Consider the following 20783-nt stretch of genomic DNA (forward strand, 5'->3'; position numbering starts at 1 on the left):
CTTCAGACCTACGATCATCAAACTTGGTCAGTAGATGCATTTTAGGTCGTTGAAAAATGTCGACCAAAATGTAGGTCACGATGACCTACTTTCGACATTTTGTGGCTATATTTAAGTATCTCAGGCACAGAATCATCAAACTTTGTCAGTTGAGGCATCTTTGGTTTTCGGAGAATGTCGACCAAAAAGTAGGTCACGGTGACCTACTTTTGAATATCTCAGATAAGTATTAGCTTATAATCATCAAACTTTGTCAGTTTAGGCACCTTGGGTTTTTGGAGAACGTCGACCAACACTACTGGACGAAAAAAGTGCTGAGAATCCCAAATTTTACTGATAATGTTTGATAATTACTGATACGGTGCTGTTCTTGCTGATAATTACTGATATTTACTGTTATTATTACTGTTGTTGCTGATAATTTTAGTTGTTGCTGATAAATACTGATAATTACTGTCGTCTTTTACTGTGAAGTCTGATAAATACTGATAAATACTGTTGAGGTACTGTCGCTGCTGAGAATTACTGATAATTACTGTTGAGGTACTGTCGATGCTGAGATTTACTGATAATTACTGTGGTCATTGTTTTTAACCTGGGAATGGATTAAAATAGCCTGAGAAATGATTATTTGTTTTCTTTTTAAAAAAATAATTTTAACAAATTCATTACAGTCAATTACAAAATAAATTATTCTAAATAAATAAGTCACGTTTTATTAATTTCTTTTCAGTTTTCAGCTATTAATTTCATTATAATTATTTTTAGACCATAATGTTAAGATAAGCTTTCATAAATGTTTATGTTTTTTCTTTAAATTTCTCCTTACACGTAGATGACATTATCTGAGGAAAATTATTCTGTTGTATTTCCAGTGGTTTTTCTTCCCAAGTACTTTTTTAAAAAGTTTAAATTTTGTTCATAAAGGTTAAAAAAATCTCATCTCATATTTCTTCTCACATGTATGTGTACTGTCATCAAAAGCTTTTTGTGGGTATCTTTAATACTTCAATACAGTCAATGGTTGTAAATATCAATTTATTTTACCGTGTGGAGAACTGAAAATGCATGAGCACATTAAAATGAAAACACCCCCCCCCCCTTTCCATTTACTTTTAAATTAAGCTCTCATTTTAACAAGAGAGTATCAAATATTTGTCATAAAATCTAGTCTTGAAGCGTACACTTTGTTTTTTTATAGAAGAATGTGACAGGGTTAAATAATTAAATTGAAGCATCTTTAATTATTTTTTTTATATATTATGTAGACAGCGCGCTCTGGTTCTCCGATGTCCTCCCTGCGAATTTTATATCATTGTGTCTCTTTCTAGCTCTCTCTCTCTCTCTCTCTCTCTCTCTCTCTCTCTCTCTTTTAAATTATTTGTTAAGGCTTAAGTATTGTACACTACATGACATAAATCTTATGCAGTGTGATTTTCAGTCAATGAAATACACGTCTTTCTTTAGGCTAATTCTTCTTTCTTAAGTCTATGGGCATATGGCTTCTAATATTATGCGCCACTCCTTAAATATGTTATATGCGGTCAGTCAGTTAAAAAACAAAATAAAATAAATCATAACTTGAATTAACTTTTTCCATTAATGCAAACTTCGTGCTTGTTACATGTATGTCAACCACGTGTAAAAGTTCTACTTTCGTTTTAGAATCGGGTCAATTATTAGTACATTCTGCCATAGGGATATCGTTACGGCTTGCGTTTTTGTAAAATTAGAATTTTGTGCAGAGATTATAATTTTTTTTAATTCCATTTTTGTCCGAGACCTTTGTATAAACGAACAGTACAGAATTGGTGCTTATTTATATGATTTTACTTGATTGTCGCACAAAAAGGAGAGGGTGAATTACCGTTTACAATTAAGTGATAGCCGATAGGGCAAGGTCTGTTCTTTAGTTATGTGTTTTAAAAGTCATGCAAGTTATGATATTATACTTATCGAATTTTTTGTATGCATGAATAAAATTATTTTAGAGAATCAATTGCAATGAACCATACAAAATTCAGAACTGAAGTAATTATAACATTTATTCATGAGTGCGATACACAACGTCATGTTTCTGACAATTTAAGGGTTTTTTTTTTCTCGGATTAAGCAAAGTGGAGTTTCCCTGCATCTGAATTGTGAACAATTAATGCTAATATTATTTCCAAAAAGTGCTTCACTAAACAATCTTTCTCTTTATATCTATATGATTGTATATTTTGCACACTTTTTTTCAGTAAAAAGTGAAGTCAATTTCTCGTCTACGTATTTACCGGTCCCAAACCATCGTTAGCAGAGATTCAGAATTGAAAATACATGTGACCACCTCCCCCGGGATATTCTTTTATCTGATAAACAAAATATACTCCCCGGCCTTAATTCCCTTACTTCGCATTTATAGCAACCTACAATTTTTTTTTGTTTAGTTTCTTATTCACGCATGCCTTTTAGACCTACTGTTATGTATAAAATCACCTACATCAAATGATTGATTGATTGAAGAAATATGCGTAAAACTAAAAAATGAAATTAAATACTGAAGAAAGATAGATCTTTGAGAATTGAAATAATAATTAAAATAAGTCTGTACAACGCACATCACTGTACATGATGTACATGTATAAATTATATCTTTTTTTTTCTTATTATAGTACCAAAGTGTTCTATTCTAAATATTTTTTCTATCAATTTTATTCGTCATCAAATTCAATATTACGGAATTTTTTTTTCGTGCGACCATAAACTTTAATATTGTTCCAAAGTAGCGAGTACATGTACAGTGTAGGTAGTTTGTTTATTGATAACACCGGTAGCCGCAGACGAAGAACAATGGGTAATTAGTGCCCATTGTTACGCTGACCACTACAATTTGCATGGAATATACAAGTTGCAACCCGATCTACCCCGGGGCTGAAGACATGTACACAAAACAGCCAAATCACAGGTCGATCACCGATTTCTGATCAATTGAAATCAATTTAAAGGTGTTTTCCTTTCAACTTCTTACCATGTAAAATTAAAATCGATCAATTTGATCATATACTAATAGTAACATATTAAATTAAGTTTCATTTCAGTTTTTATTTCGCATTCCATAAAATCAAATAAAAAAAAATTAATAAGATTTCAAAACTGATTAAATAAAAAATGATTTTGTATTTAAATTTTAAGAGACAAACTAAACACATTTACCTTTGCACTAGAGGTTCTTAACCTCTAATTTTTAATCAGCTCGCCCCATTTGCCGGTTGCACATGCATGCAGCGTGTACTTGTACATATGTACATGTGAAGGAGTTTAATTCTTGGACGATCTACAAACGTCTACATAAGATTAAAATAAATGAATAAATAAATAAATTATTAATTAAAATCAGTGCCCACAGATTGAACATATTCAAACCTGTTTTCACCTCTTAGTTACTTTTTAAAAGGGATAAAATTTCTAATTTTCGAGCAAATTTTCAAATATTTCGACAAAAAGAGACCAGAAAACTGAACATTTAACAAGATAGATGTAATTGTTTTCGAGGAAAAAAGGCCTTCAAAAACAAAATGTTGTCCAAACTCGCCCAGTTGACCTAATGAAAACGGAACAAATCCAACTTTTCTAACCTGCAGGAAACTTTTTTTATCCCGATTTTTTTCCATCCATTAAGAACTTTTTTCGTATTATTGAAAAGAAAAGATCATCGATCTCCATACTTAATTTTCTTGGAGTCGGAAAAGGCGGCGATTGATCTTTTGAGGATAGCATAATTTTCTTTTTATTTTCAGTTTATTTTTCAATAAGATCTTATGCAAAAGTAAAATTCCATTTTTTTCTGCAGTTAATTTTTTTTATATTAATTCTATTTCTATATATTTATTCTATTAATAATTCATTTGATTATTGTCAAAATTTTCACAAACGTAATGTAGAAGTTGAGATCAGCATACATACATACAGTCATGTAATTTTGTCACAAGCAAAACATTTAAAGAAATATGAAAATTTTGTCATGATAATTCAAGTAAAAGAAAGTAATAATTTAAGGTTTTTATAGCCCTCTGTTTTATTTTAAACCAATTACCAGGTTAAAAACAATGACCACAGTAATTATCAGTAAATCTCAGCATCAACAGTACCTCAACAGTAATTATCAGTAATTCTCAGCAACGACAGTACCTCAACAGTATTTATCAGTATTTATCAGACTCAACAGTAAAAGGCAACAGTAATTATCAGTATTTATCAGAAACAACAAAAAATATCAGCAACAGCAGTAATAATAACAGTAAATATCAGTATTTATCAGCAACAACAGCACAGTATCAGTAATTATCAAACTTTATCAGTAAAATTTGGGATTCTCAGCACTTTTTTCGTCCAGTAGTGCAAAAAGTAGGTCACTGTGACCCACTTTTGACATTTAATGGCTATATTTAATTATATCTGGTACTAGTTGGCTTAGAATCGTCAAACTTTGTCAGTTGATGCATCTTGGGTTTTCAGAGAATGTTCACTTAAAAGTAGGTCATGGTGACCTACTTTTCAATATCTCAGGTACTTATTTAATTAGAATCATCAGTCTTTGTCAATTAATGTATCTTGAGTCCTCAGAAAATTTCAATCAAAAGGTAGGTCATTGTGACCTACTTATGGTATTTTATAATTATATTATAATATCTTCAGTCTTAACTGGCTAAATATTATCAAACTTTGTAAGTTGATGATTTTTGGGTCTTATGATACTAATAGAGTTTGAAGCTTCTAATAGAAGTGATAGATTGTACAATTTTTCAGAAGAGCGATTCATGGCCCTTGGGCCTCTTGTTTTTAATCTGAAAGAATTTTGCCTTTCCAATGTTTTGAATCTCATTATACATGTACATGGGTATAAATACGAGGATAGTCCAAACAAGTCGTAGACAATGTTTATAACTTTATAAATGTTCAACCAATACATAAAAATACTTTTATGAGTATTTTTGCTCATTGAACTGCTAATTCTTTTAAACCTGAGGATCGGACTACCTTTAAAAAGTGAGTTCTTAATAATATACTGACACGCAAAAGAAACGCAACACGCAGTAATCTACAAATGTTTGATTTTTTATCTTATGATTTTCAAAATATGAATACAGTAAGGCTAAACTCAATTTTCAGGACATCAGAGATTTGATAAAAATGTTAAATGTTTATCGTTTTACTTTACTAAGTATCACATGACTGTTAAAACACCCCCTCCCAGCCATTCAAGTAAACGTCCAAGACTGCCCTAAACAACAATTACAGCTTAATTTCTAAAATACAATAGGTTCATTAATTTCGAGATCTGAGCGAAGAAATTATTCTTTCCCATTTTTAAATGCCCGTATTTCAGATAATTAGGTCGAATTTTCTCTAACTTAGAGCAGTGTAGCCACCCCTGGACTTCCGGTACAAGGACTGTCATTTTTGAATATGATACTTAATTCCCTTTTTAAGCGTATTGTTGTGAATTTTTGCATCAGCAACTCTTTATCACCTTTGGATTGAAATTTTCCAGCTAGAGCAATGGAAATGCGTACTTAAGCCATTTTCAAGAAGCCTTAGCATCGCTACGGCAAACGAAAGGAGAGTTTATTTTTTGAAAAATTGCTGCATTACTTATGTTGCACAGATAAAACCCTTAAAACTCCAGAATATTGCCAAATGATTTGCTTAACATGCAATTTTTGATTTTTGTTAAATAGACTCAAACTTGACTTCCGGTTATGGTATGAAAATCGTTCAACCGTTAAATTACCGGTGTTTACCATAGTGAAGATATCCCTAATTTTCAGCTACATTTTTTTTTACTTTACATAATTATTTCCCCCTAAAGTAGGATGTTGCGTTTCTTTTGCGTGTCAGTATATATCTTTAATATTTCATGTAATTCTATTTTGACCTTTTGAAGAAAGTCCGATATGGTATGTCGAACAAAATCCGTAATAATTCACACATATAACAAATTGCATTTGCATGTCTTCCTATGTTAATACTCAAAACATCAAATTCATATCTGTATGAGTGATTTCAAAATCAAAATCTTAATAAAATGTCAAATGTACATATAAAAAGCATCAGGGGCAAAAAGTTTGTGTCATGTATTTTAAAGTTCTTTTGGAATTGAGTTTCCTAAAAATAATTTCGTCAAACGTGTTAGCGGCGCAGGGGAATGTGAAAAATTGTTTTGAATGTTGTTTATCCAGACACGACAAAAGAAAACGAAAATGATGTTGCACAGTGGAACTTATTAGAGAAGATGTTTTTAAACGTTATAAGATTGAGTAATAGATTTCACCTCCATATAGCATATACTAGTAGTTACGCCTGTATGAGACAGTTAAAGGCAGATCAGAGAGTGGGGTACGTTTTGAGCCACAATCAACGTTAAGTATTGTGTTTTTTTCTGCTGCCTACAATTTTTTGATTGAAATATAAACCTGATAAAGCTAAATGGATAATAAATGAGTTTTTCAGTCAAGAGTGTTTTTTTTACTAAAAAAAATAATTAGATCTTAAGAGATACGTGTTACATGTGAGCACATGAGGCAAAAGAGACTTAAATTACGCCTGCTTTCGGTCGCCTATGTACACGTATATGCTTTCTTTACTTTAACCTCGTTTTCTTATTGAATGTGATATCATCATTGAATTTGAAATACATAGTCAAAAAATGCTGCTTTTTACTATGATAGGAAAAATTATTTTAAAATGCAAAGAGAACCGATACTATTTTTTTTGTCTACGACTTTTTGGAACAACTTCGTATATGATCTGAATGGTATTCTTAGACAAAGAGATAGATAAAGGAAGAGACAAATGTTTTATCTACATTTTTACACATATTCAACAAAACAGTTGATACGTTAATTAGATTAATAGTAAATTATATGTAACAGTTATTATTCAGTTATGAAATTTCGAATTCATTTCTGTTTATTTTGTATTTGTTGAAAATGTATTGATAACACAGATGTACTGTCTTTGTTTCAATGTTTAAAACCTTATATTTCAAAGAAATTCTTACAAAAAGTGTTACACAGGATTGGTTTGACTTCTTCTAGAAATTAAAAACATGTAATTCTTTAGTTGCCTTAAGTGAATTTCATATTTAATCACATCATTATGAAATAATTCATGTCTAACTGAATATTTGATCATAATATTCCCATTATTATGCGTTTTGTGGTTAAGCTTATTCAACCAGTTGGTAAACTTAATAATTATTAAATACTTGTTAATTATTCATCGTGGTGTTCATTATTTTTTATATTCCTGGTTTTATACAATACTGTTGTACTTTTCATGAAAATTAAAAAAAGATTTTCAGAAGAAACACGGAGTCTGAAGTTTTTAGCGTCTAAAATATTATCCGGAAAAAAAATTCCTACCCTCAAAGAAACAACAACACCAGGATGGCTACAAAAGAAGTGGCATACATGATTGTATTTTAAAGTTTCCAATTCAAAATAATATTTATACTATTGTTTTACAGTTACAAGGACTTCTATACATTTTCATCGAAAAAAGCCATGGATCATCTCGATAATCCCCATGTCAACTTTATTAGAATTCATATGGCGCTTACGTATGTTTTTACACCGATTCTTCGATATTTATTAAGAAGATATATTGATCCAAGAGATTTAGAGGAAAAACTAAAGATAAATAATAACCGTTTAAATCTCGACGATATACAGAGAGACTTGCTGCAAAATGCGCAAATTTTGGCATCTTATGAGATGTTGGATATAACAATCCTTTACTCATTATTGAGGTATCTATAATAACTTTCTTATTCTTTTTTAAGCTTGTATTTCAAAATTTGATTTGGTAAGAAAAGTGGAGGTTAAATCTCTAACTCCAGTCATAATTGACGTCAGAACACGCAAGCAAAGGGGTAAGAGAGAAAACTGAAATGAACAAATTAGAGTAGTGAAAAAATTTCAAACTATTTACACATGTTACATTTTATATCAAGGTCTTTTTTACTGCATGTTATTTTATTATGTATATATTAAGATTTTACATAAAGAGTTCAAGAGATTCATTCTCAGATTTTGAGCAGATTTTTGTTTTTACACCTCTATTTAAAAAATTCTACATTATGTTTTCGTTCTTACAATTATTTTTTTTTATTCTAAAATGCTTATTAAACTTTATTCAATTAAAACTCGATGATGAAATTCCATATCGAAATCATTTAGCGGGGAACTACATTTTGTAGTGGGGTGTATTTTTAAAAGACAAATATCTTTTTTTCTCTCTTTCTAAGTATTCAGTATTGTTAAGTTTAGATTCTTATTTTACACACAGTCTGCAATCTGTGTAATTTTGTGCAGTGAAATGTTTAATGCTGGATCTAATTTATATCTTAAATTAACTGATATGACTATCATATTTGAAAAATATTTCAAACATATAGTGGAAGTCCTTTAAAAACAAATTTAAGCTTAAAAAAAATTATCACTATTTTGGTAATACGACTGTATCTAAAAATTAACATCAAAGACCCCCATTTTTTATATCACTTTAAAAATTAATAAGATAATATTAACCATTCTACTTAGAGTCAGAAAAATATCATTACTTTAAAATGATTTAATTGCTTTTAAAATTTTTAACCACAGAAAAATAACAGAGTGCAGAAAGGTCAAATAATTGACTTTTTTATAACTTATCATGTTTTTATTTTAATGAAAATATGTTACTCAGCACATGTTTTTATTCTAAATCTACTCCACAGAACTCCGTATAATTGCGTATTAATGAAAAATCATTTCTGTACAAATGTTTTTGTCGTTGATAATATGATTTTTAAATATCTGTTCATGGAAAGCTTCAAAATATTGCACTAAGAATGCAAAACCGTGTATGTTACCATTCAGTTTTTCTTCCAATCTTATTCGTATCATTATAAGAAGTAGCTGTATTACCATCATCATCATGATAAAGAAAGACATTTGTAATGTAGATCGTATTTTGCATCGTTTAAAAGGAACAAATGTGGCATAAACAGTCCTCTAAATGGCTGGAGTAAGAAGGTGGACGATACTGATCTCAGTTTGGCTGGGGATATAGAAAGAATCCGATGTTTGCGAAATCAGTGGCAAGGACACTCAACTAAATCCGAAATACAAAAACATGCTTTTGGTCAAATTTGGAAAGAATGTCAGCAGATCTGTCAAAGAATGAACGAAAGATATCCGGATGGAAATTATTCACAGGTTGGTTTATTACTAGTTTATAAACATTTGAAGGAAAGTAAGGAAAAAGCAATGTCTTAACATCTTGCAAAATTTACCTGATGTTTAACAAATTTAATTTTGAAAAATAGTGTCTGCTTTATAATAAAACAACATCCCGTTTTTATGTCGACGTGAAGTAGTAAAGAACAACAGTTTTGTGTGTGTGTGTGTGTGTGTGTGTGTGTGTGTGTGTGTGTGTGTGTGTGTGTGTGTGTGTGTGTGTGTGTGTGTGTGTGGGTGCGTGTGCGTGTGGAAAACGAAATGATTAGAGACATATTAAATGTAATGAAGGAATTATACTTTCCACAAAATTTTACCAAAGAATTCGTGTAATAACAAAGCAATTAAGCAAGATCTGCAATTAAGTATTCAATTTTTTTCATAAATATTGATGAAGGAAGTGTGTAAACAATGATAGACACGCATGTCCGTGGCACATTTAAGACAACGTGGTACGTTGCATTTTGACCACAATTATTAATAAGAGGTTAATATCTGTCAACATAGAGATGATGATTGATACTGATAATATTGAAAAATAAGTATCTTTAAAAGTAAGACGTTTGTCATCCAAGTCAAAGGTTAGTGGAATCTCCATCGACCAACCTCATTTTCTTGACGCCATATTTGTTTATAAATCTAAAAGTAGCGACGGCATCACGTGATCAATTTATTTCAGAATAGACATTGCTTTCCTTCAAGGATAATAAATAATTATAATTTTACATCTTTACCATGTTTGCGACGCGCTTCATCTTAATGATTTAATTTTCACTATTTTCGTAACTTTTGTTGGTAAAAAAAAAAATAGGAATTTCAAACCGTATTCTAACCAAAGCAAATTAAATCTGCGAAAAAAAATCATTATTTAGAATTTGCTAATTTATTTCAATTTTTTAAAAAATGTAGAACCTGCAACAAACGCTGAACGAACCACTTGCAATTGATATGGAGACTACTTGGGAAAACAATCCATTAAGAGTTAACATTTACTTCAAGAAAATGTATTCAAAAGGTATGTTAAGTTCATGATCTTGTCTATTTATAAATGCTCCTATGTGTGATAATGAAACTATAGTAAATGAACATATTTAGATGGATTTAGATAGGGTATCTCAGAGCATTTTCAAATATTCATTATTGATCATATTAATTAATCAATAACTGTTATTCAACGCCATTCTAAAAAGAAATTCACTCAAATGGAGACTTGCATTTGAAGGGTAGAAAACTCATATCTATACTCGGCACTCCCGGCCATTGAGAAGTGAGGGGTTTTTTGCCAGCACCTACTGCAACACGAGAACTCGGTTTATATGGTCTCATCCGAAGGATTGGTCTCCACGTTTCACAGTAGGATTTGAACCCGCGTCATCAGGATCAACTCCTACTCCACTTCTCTAGAGCAGACAATCTAGATAATCAATGATTGGAAATGAAACAAACTAAATAACACTGATCATATGATTCTTTTTTAAAAACATTGAATGGTCATCTGAACTAAAGCTATTGATCCTTTATCACACTTATCGTTTGTTATTATATTCTAATATTCTATTCAATATCAAGATCGATTGTCAAAAACAATCTTTTAAACTAAAGTTTGTTTAAAAATATCGGTCAAAATAACAAACATGGAATGAACACTCGCATATATCAAGCATACCGGTCACATCAGTGATCGCTAGGTTTTGATCCAGTAAATTTAATAATCCTAATTTAAAATAATTATAAAAGCACTGGCTAAACATGATATGAAAAAATGTCAGAAAAAATACCACCAAACGATATATTTTCTTTAATATAAGGTCATAATGACAAAAAATGTAAATCTACCAAAAGATCGTTTAGTATGGTTGTCGACTTGGTAACATCGAGTTAATTTTCAGTGGCTTCCTCTTGTTTAATTGTTTTATCATACTATGTGAATCGGATCAGTTTAGAAACATATATTATATACATGTGCAGATGAAATATTGAAATATTATTATATAAAGCAAAAAAAAAAATGCAATAAAAAAGCGGAGGTCACCCTGTAAGTTTTACATTATCGTTTATTGTTCTTATAACATCAAAATATTAAACGAATCTCGTAGACTGTATATTGTTACCGTCTTCCTTGGAAGACGGTATTGTATAGTTGAAGTTTTTTACAGTCTTCGGACTATGCACTTCCTCTCTTTTGTGATTGGTAGAAATTGCATGATGAGAAAATTTTCAATTATTTCATTGGTTGAAATGCTGTTCAAGGCAAGGGAGATAACTTTCTGATGATCTATTTTTCGTACGACTTAACAATTTTGCAAGATTTCCAATCTTATAAAAAATGACAAAACGAACAACAAAATAAGCAGTAATTCTTTCTTAATAACATGATATATTTTATAGCAATAAATAAAAAGGTCTCTTTAATTCATTATAAATAAAATTTGATAGTTATTGCTTGCAGGCTTTACAATTTGTAATTATTCTTTTCCCCTTTCTTGTTTGAAGAAGAGAATGGAATCCGCCGAGGTTTGCCGAAAGCTCTCGGCCAGTCAAAGTTTACGGAGATGACCGAGCGACAACTGTGGTAGGGCTAATGCCCGTAAAAAGCTAATATAGAAATACAAAATCAAGAAATTCAAAAGAATTATACGGCCTGTTATGTGTAAATCTGTTTACTGTTTAAAATTGTTGCTAAAGACGGTAAGCTTTTTTTAAAAGCTCTACTTGTCTTACATGAAGTTCACTTGAATATATCCAATCGACCTGAGAATGAAATTAAGTATCTATTGTTTACTGTTATTAAAGAAGATTTCACTATTTATCTTAAAATTATTTATGGAGTATACACCAAATTTTATTTATGGTTGTGTAATAAAATGTTTTTTGCAGAAAAAGCAGAAAAACAACGTTTACTTCAGAAGTGGAAGTTAGAAGATACTAAATTTTACGAAACAAGAGCTTTTTCTTACATCAAAGATTTGTTTCAATATGTGAATATTGTTACCATAGTGGGGGAGTCGGGATGCGGCAAATCCTCTATTGCTCAACATCTTGCTTTGTTCTATGCCAATTTGCCACAGAAATGGTGCCTTTATCCTGTAAATAGTGTCCGAGAACTAGTACATGAAGCTGATCCCATTAGTAATTCGAAACAAATATTTATTTGTCATGATCCTCTTGGAAAGGATTGCAATGATGAGATTTTATATTCTGAATGGCAAAAAAACGAAGAAAATTTAGAACTGTTTCTGCAATCGAATAATATAAAGATAATTATAACAAGCAGAGCATCTATGGTAAAAAATAAAAGAGGAATCAAACTCTTTCGCAAGAACATTATTTCCATTGACAATGAAGACTTAAAACTAACAAGTCGGGAAAAAGAAAATATTTTGTTGAATCATTGTCCTTGGTTTTCTATTCCCTCACCTCAAGAACGGCAAAGCATATTCGATGTCGAAGACTTTTTCCCTTTACTCTGTTCTCTGTTTGGCAAAAATGAAAATTTTCGAAGTCAAGGGATTTCTTTCTTTTTGAGACCTTTCTGTGTAATCAAGGAAGAGATCCATAGATTCAAACAACACGACAGAATGAAATATGCTTGTCTTGTTCTCTTGATCGAAAATAATGGTTTGATAAAAAACGAATTGTTACTTTCAAGAGAAAAAGCTAATGATTTTATAACTAAAGTTTGTGACGCTACTGAGTATATTCCCTTTTGTAACTTTAAAGAACATTTAAAATCCCTGGAAGGATCTTTCGTTAAAATGGAAGGTAAAAATTTTACCTTTCGACACGATTTTATGATGGACGTAACCATTCATGCTGTGGGAAATGATTATCCGGATGAAATTATCAGAATTTGTCCACTTCGGTTCCTCAGACACATTGAATTGGAAGACGAACAAAATGTTCCAAACAAAAAACATCAGCTTTCATTTTGCATTCATTGGAAATCTGTAAATGTCCTCTGCGATAGATTTATTTCTGATTTTGAAAATAACTTCTTAGAAATATGCTTATGTCCAATTCTATATGACGAAAGGTTAGAAAAGCATATTTTAAGGAAAATCAATTTGCTTTCAGACGATGAAATTATCAAAATATTTTTCAAAACATCTCTTCAGTCTATCCCACTACATACAATTTTGATGAACATGTTCCATCTATTTGCTCAACAAAAGTTGTTCATACAAACACTGTCTAATATATTTCACGGAAAAGGATTTCAAAGTGATTTAAATACACATATTGAAAAAATGTTAGAGATATATGCAATGTTCCTTTCTAAAGCACAGGGTAAAACGAAACAAATCGTTGAAAATGTTATACTTAGTTTTACTAAGGAGATCACGAAAATTTTTGGCGTAGAAAGTATCATTCACAAATTCAGTAAGTCAATTTATCTTTTGAATAAAGGACAAAGTTTGCTGATCAGCGATCTCAGAGATATATTACAAGAAATTTTTGGGTCGGCTGATGAAAAGCAATGTAGAGATCTAATTCGTGTTTTTCAAGAGAATGTGAATAGAGCTATGTCGGATGTTCACCCAGAAGACCGACAAATGGTAAAAGATCTCTTTGTTGATATTTTGGAAAGAGCAACTCTTTTGACTTTACAAATCATTGATGTCTTTGGAGTGGATACAATTCTCAATGCCTTAAAAGTGGATTTATTCCAATTAATAGTTAAATCTAACCCGGAGACATTTATGGCACAATGTTTCTCGGCTATAAGATGCAACAACATTAAAACTATTCGTGAGACATTTTCTACTTTAATAGAGATGATTAGTGTCAATATTCCTACTTCATTCTCGTTACCAAAGGCAAAGAAAACGAACTTTCAAGAAGCATTGGAAGATGAACTGCCATCAAATTTCAAACAAATTAAACTGGAACTTGCACTTTATGCAAGAGAATTAAATCCGACATCATGTTTACTCGTTTTTGGACAACGTAGTATTTTTGAATTCATTTTACAAAGATTAGTAAATATGCCAAATCACATGAGGTTACTCCGATCAAGAAAAGTCCTTTTAGCAGCATGCATTGATGGTTCCTTATGTCTAGTTCAAAGACTTTTTGAGATTTTAGGAATGGAAGCTCTAAATGAAAGATGGTGCTTTCTTTCGACCAATTTTCATGCATTACACATTTCATCTTACCTGCATCATTCGGAAGTAACGGAATATATCTTGGAGAAAGGCTGTAGTGCAAGCATTATTGATTTAAACGGAAATTCTCCCCTTCATGTTGCATTAAAAAGTTTGAGAAACAACTTATCAGAGGAGCAAATATCGAATGCAGAAAAAACAATAAACCATCTTCTTAGATATGGGGCTGATATCAACAAGGCTAATAATGCTGGTTATTATCCTCTTCATATTGCCAGTAGGTCTGACTTAACTTGCATTGTACGAAAATTCATATCATTAAGCAATGTAAACATAAAATCCAATGATGGAAATTCTCCTCTGTTCTTAGCTTCCAAAGAGGGAAGTTGCAACGTTGTAAACCTACTATTAGAGAACAATGCAAATGTAAACCAATTAAATGAAAATTTGTCAAGTCCTTTATATATTTCGTCAAAATTGGGCTACCATGAAATTGTTCATAAACTTCTTCAGAGAGGTGCAAAAGTTAACATTCAAAATAAACAGGGCATCAGCGCTCTAATGGCTGCTTCATTTTATGGCCATAAACAGGTTGTGAAAACACTCCTTATAAATAATGCAGAAATAAACCAAACAGATAAAAAAGGGAATTCAATTTTAGCTGCAGCAGCACATGCAGGTCAGCTTCAAACTCTTTCTTTGCTGCTGGAAAGCGGTGCCAAACTCAATACATGCAATTCAAAAGGCAACACCCCTTTGTCTCTGGCATGTATTAGAGGATATCCTAAGATTGTGAATGAACTTATTTTGTGGGGGGCTAAAACAACTATTCGAAATAAAAACGGAGAAAGTCCATTAGTTCTAGCTGTCATCAATGGGCACAGGGATGTTGTTAAATCCCTTGTTCAGAGTGGAGTAAACGTCAATTGTATACAAAATGAAGGGCAAACACCTTTGTTGCTCTCTTCTTTTTATGGATATGGACAGATATCTTCAATTCTTCTGGAAAACAAAGCTAAAGTTAACATTTGTGATAATTTAAATTATACTCCTTTATTTATAGCCTCAAAATATGGTCATGGTGGCGCATTACTATCCCTTTTAGAGAAAACTGACGTGAATTATCAAAATCAATATGGAACTACAGCTCTTATGATATCTTGTCAGGAAGGACATGGCAATATAACTTGTTTACTAGTTCGGGCTGGTGCTAACGTTAATCTGTGTAACTGTTATGGAAGAACAGCTTTGTGGTTTGCTGCAAGGAATGGTTATGAAGAAATTGTACAAATCTTGTTGGATAACAACGCTAACATAAACGTTGAGGATAATTCAAAATCAAGTATCCTTCACATTGCAGCAAAATCAGGGAAGATGAATATAGTTAGGTTGTTGCTTCACAATAACGCCTGTACAGACTCACTGAATATTTCCTGTGATTCTCCACTTTCTTTAGCAGCTGCAAAAGGACATACTTCAGTAGTAAGAGAATTATTAGAACAAGGTTCAAAAGTCAATGTTCAAGATGATCAAGGGAGAAGTCCTCTCTATCTTGCTGCAAAATATCATCACACAGAAACGGTGAAAATACTGCTTCAATTCCATGCAAACGCTTATTTGTGTGACAAGGAGAAAAATTCGCCCCTCCACACAGCATCTTATTATGGATACACGGACATAGTAAGGCTTCTTTTCGGGGAAGGATTATTAATAAATGCACAAAATAAATTTGGACAAACTGCTCTGTGTTTGGCTACTGTACGTGGCCATTATAAGACTTGTGAATTTCTGTTGCTTCATCAAGCTGATGTGAAAGTCACTGACAGGGATGGAAATACGGCTTTTTTACTTGGGGCAATAGAGGGACAGACAGAACATTTAGAATTATTACTTATGTATGGCGCAGATATTAAACAAACCAATTTATTTAAACAAAATGCCCTAATCTTAGCTGCCGCTAGAGGACATTTTAAAACAGTTGAATTTCTTATGCCTCTTCTGCCGTCACTGGACGAAAAGGATATATATGGTCGAAGTGCATTATGGTATGTTGCTAAAAATGGACATTTGCAAATATTACTTCTTCTTGTTATGAATAAAGCAAATGTGAACATACCGGACAAAAAGCAAATAACTCCTTTACACGTAGCATGCTCTGAGGAAGAAAGGGACATTGTGATTTTCTTATTGAAGGCAGGTGCTGACGTTAATTATCAAGATGAAAAGATGCGAACACCATTATGGAAAACGACTTATTATCAAAATAAAACTATTCCGTTGGAATTACTAAAATTTAACGCTAATGCAAGACTAAGCAACCATTATGGAAATACACCATTTATTGTTGCTGCATACTTAGATAATGTTCCAGTCCTCGATGCTATTTTCTCCTTCGGTATTGACATAGACCACGTGAATTGTGCCAAAAGAACAGCTTTAATGATTGCAGCTGAGCGGGGGCACATCAAATCAGTTTCATATTTGATATCAGTTGGAGCCTGTGTTAATGCATTGGATGATATTGGTAGATCAGCTCTTTCACTTGCATCTTTAAATGGTCAACTACAGATTGTAAAACTTCTGATGGAAAATGACGCACAGATGAATCTTCCAGACGGAAATAAAGATTTTCCATTACATCTAGCTTGTAAAAAAGGTCATATTGAGGTAGTGAGATATCTTTTGCAAAAAGAAAGATTTATTCCCACTACTTACTTAAAGTTAAGTAAGGCATTAATCTATGCTGCAAGAAATGGTTGCCAAGATTTATGTAAACTTTTAATGCGTTTTGGTGCCTACCCATATATTCAAAGCGAAGATGGGGAAGCAGCTTGGTTTACAGCTGCTCAAAACGGACATTTAAATGTAATAACCGCTTTTATTCAACATGGAATTCTCGTAGACTTTTTGGATGCCCGAAAGCAAACGGCACTGATAATTGCTGCAAGGAAAGGGTATACACAGATCGTTCAGCATTTGATTAAAACAGGTCCTAATGTCAACTGTCAGGACTTCCATGGTCGATCTGCACTTTGGTATGCTTCAAAAAATGGGTTTTACGACACGGCGTACGAACTAGTTGAATATAAAGCAGATATAAGTTTGCAAGACAAACAAGGTTTGAATCCACTGCATATCGCAGTAATTTCTGGACGATTAACCCTTACAAAATTCCTCCTTGAAAAGGGTGCATTAATCAATTCATTGGATTATTTTAATCACAATGCAGTATTTCTGTCTGTATTGGCCAAAAAACACCACATAACCTCGCTTCTATTGCAAAACAATGCAGAAATAAATGTCATTGATAGTGTCGGGATACATATATTATTTGTTTCCGTTTACAGAAGAGATATTCATCTCACTAAAACTCTTTTAGACTACGGATGTAATATTAACTTGACGAACGGAAAGAATGTCAGTGCATTGATAATAGCTGCCTGTGAGGGCAATCAGTCTATAGTGGAATTTCTTTTGGGTTATGGGGCGAAAATAGATCAGCAGGATAAAGATGGAAGAAGTCCACTATGGTATGCTGCAGGAAACAATTTCACTAAAATTGTAGAATTACTCTTAAGGAACAATGCTAATATAAATTTATCGGATAATAATGGATATTGTCCTGTACATATTTCAATTATACGTGGGCATACCCAGATGGTTGACTTACTCCTTGGATATGGTGCAAAAATAAATATTTCCGGAAAGATGGAATTAAATCCATTGATTTTATCTGTGGCAACAGGGCAAAAGGATGTGTTAGTCTGGCTACTAAAGAAACATTATGACATTAACAAAGACAATCATATTATTCAAAATTTGATGTTTTGGACTGCCTTCTGTGGCTACGAAAAATTAATTCAAACTCTTCTAGAATACGGTGCCTCTGTGAACATAGTTAATAAAAGCAAAGAATCTCCTTTACATTTGGCATCTTCTCGTGGAAATGTTTTAGCTGTTGAAGTACTTGTTGAATCAGGTGCAAATATAAATGCTCAAGATGTAAATGGACGAACCTCATTATGGTATGCATCAAAACAAGGTCACCAAACAATATGTCAATATCTATTAGAAAACTCAGCTGATGTAAATCTGTACGCTAAACCAATTATGAACTTATACTGTCAGGACAGCCTACATGTTATCAAATGTGGGTCATCAATTTCACAGAACTCCACATTAGGCATTTCATTAGATGATAATTTTGCAGACATTATTAAACGTAGCGAAACACCCGTTGAGGTACTTATGTTAATTAATAATTATCTAACAATGCTTTCAAAATTTGGATGTGAAGAAATATATAATCAAACTAACCGTTTCACTGCTATCATTCTTGCTGCACATGAAGGCTTTGCTGAAATAGTTCAAATTCTTATTGAAAAAGGAGCTGATATTAATAGCAAAGACAAAAGAGACAGAACAGCTTTATGGTACGCATCTGCAAAGGACAACAGATCAATTGTTAAAACTTTATTGAAATATAATGCTGACATTCACTCCGTTGACAATCGAGGATTCAGTGCCTTGCATATAGCTTCTGTAAGAGGTAATACCTATATCGTTGAATTACTCATAGCACACGGGAGTTGTGTAAACGAAGAAAATTGTTTTAATCAAAATGCATTGTTTTCATCGATATCATTGTGTCATACAAAAACTGCAAAAATTTTATTACAAAACTACGATAGAGTAAACAATGAAGACGTCATCGGGAGTCCGATATTGCAAGCAGCATTTTCCGGGAGAGTCGAATTGATTCAGCTTTTACTTCAACATGGTTATTCTCTCAACAGCTCTGACCGTAACAAAATATCCCCCCTCCATTTAGCATCAGGCAGTGGTCATTATGGAATGGTAGAATATCTAATTCAAAATGGATGCAACATAAATGCGAAGGACATAGAAGGAAGAACGCCATTATGGTATTCACTAAAATACTGTCATTTAGATATATCAAAATTTCTTTTAAGCAACCAAGCGAAAGTAGATATTCTTGACTCAAAGATGCTTTCTTTGCTACATTACGTCACCTTTGAAAGGAACAGAAATAAAGCTACACTTCTAATCAAGCACGGTGCATGTTCTAACGCATTTGATTTTCAAGGACGCAGTCCTCTTTGGTATTCAGTAGCAAGACGATGTAAGAGTTTAACAAAATTGCTTCTTGAAACAGGTGGAAATCCGAATTCTTTTGACATCAATGGCATAAATGTATTATTTGTAGCTGCATTCCAAGGCAAAATGTCGTTGATCAAACTTTTAATCAAATTTGGTGCTGACGTAAATTTATGTAACCGAAGTAAAATTACTGCCTTATTAATAGCCGCATGCGAAGGACATTCTAAGGTGGTAAAATTTCTTTTAGAGAAGGGATCAAATGTTAATAGTAAAGATAAGCTTGGGCGAACGGCCATTTGGTACGCTGCGGGAAATAACAATTGTGATTCAATTGATATACTTTTGAAGAATCATGCTGTTATAAATGACTCCGACGAGAATAGATGCAGTCCACTCCATATTTCAACTTTTCGAGGAAATTTATTGGCTGTTAAGATATTGTTGACAAACGGAGCAAACATTGTTTACTACAGAAACCTTTCTGACAGTCTTCTATGGGCATCAGCTGCATTGGGATTTAAGGAAATATTTGAAGTTTTATTTCTTAAAATTGGGCATTATTATTCTTCTACTCAGTCTTTGACAGAACTATTACTTACAGCAGTTTTTTCTCAGTCTGAAAATTTAGTAAAATATCTTTTGGACCTGGGACTGTCTGTTAACTCTTGCAATAACAGTTCGGAAACGCCGCTTCATATTGCTTCAAGTAAACGTAATGTTTCTATCGTTAAACTTTTGATTCAAACCGGTGCAGATGTTAATGCCTTAGATATAGGTGGACGCTCACCTTTATGGTATGCATCCAAGAACGGATACTTCGATAATCTCAAGGTTCTATTAGAAAATTCTGCAGATGTAGATTTGAAGGATAAAAATGGTATTTCTCCGGTTGCAGTAGCTGAGTTTTTTGAGCATCGGAAAGTTTTACATTTGTTGCAGAAAAACTCGAAAGTCTTATGTTAATAAAACAATTTCTTTATCGTTGCCAAGGACATAAAGTATTTATTTTAAAGATTCAATGATTTGTGATATTATAAGCAACATATATAGTTTCCCTTTCTACTTGTAATTATCAATAAAGTATTTATATAAATATTTTTTATATTCAGAGACACAGAGAGAGAGAGAGAGAGAGAGAGAGGAGTAATTGCTCTATATTTCTTAGTATGGCTATAAACCCGATCTAGATCTGAAGTATAAGAGTATCATTGATTACGTCTGTCATTAATTTTCTAGCGTCTGTCGCTCTGTTCTATGTCAATGGAAAAGGAGATAAGGGGACTATCTACTTATC

At 32.2% G+C, this 20783-nt stretch overlaps 1 protein-coding gene across 1 annotated transcript; it reads left to right on the plus strand.

Annotated features, from left to right (window-relative positions):
* Positions 1 to 13786: 13786 nt before the first annotated feature.
* LOC134245001 (uncharacterized) lies at positions 13787 to 20452 on the plus strand. The gene has a single exon (XM_062727246.1). It carries the CDS (start codon positions 13787 to 13789, stop codon positions 20450 to 20452), a length of 6666 nt encoding a protein of 2221 aa, XP_062583230.1.
* Positions 20453 to 20783: the final 331 nt, after the last annotated feature.

Source organism: Saccostrea cucullata, unplaced genomic scaffold, assembly GCF_032062105.1.
Source record: "Saccostrea cucullata isolate Sc308-1 unplaced genomic scaffold, CSIRO_AGI_Scuc_v1 ctg2367, whole genome shotgun sequence".
NCBI classification, from domain to species: Eukaryota; Metazoa; Mollusca; class Bivalvia; order Ostreida; family Ostreidae; genus Saccostrea; species Saccostrea cuccullata.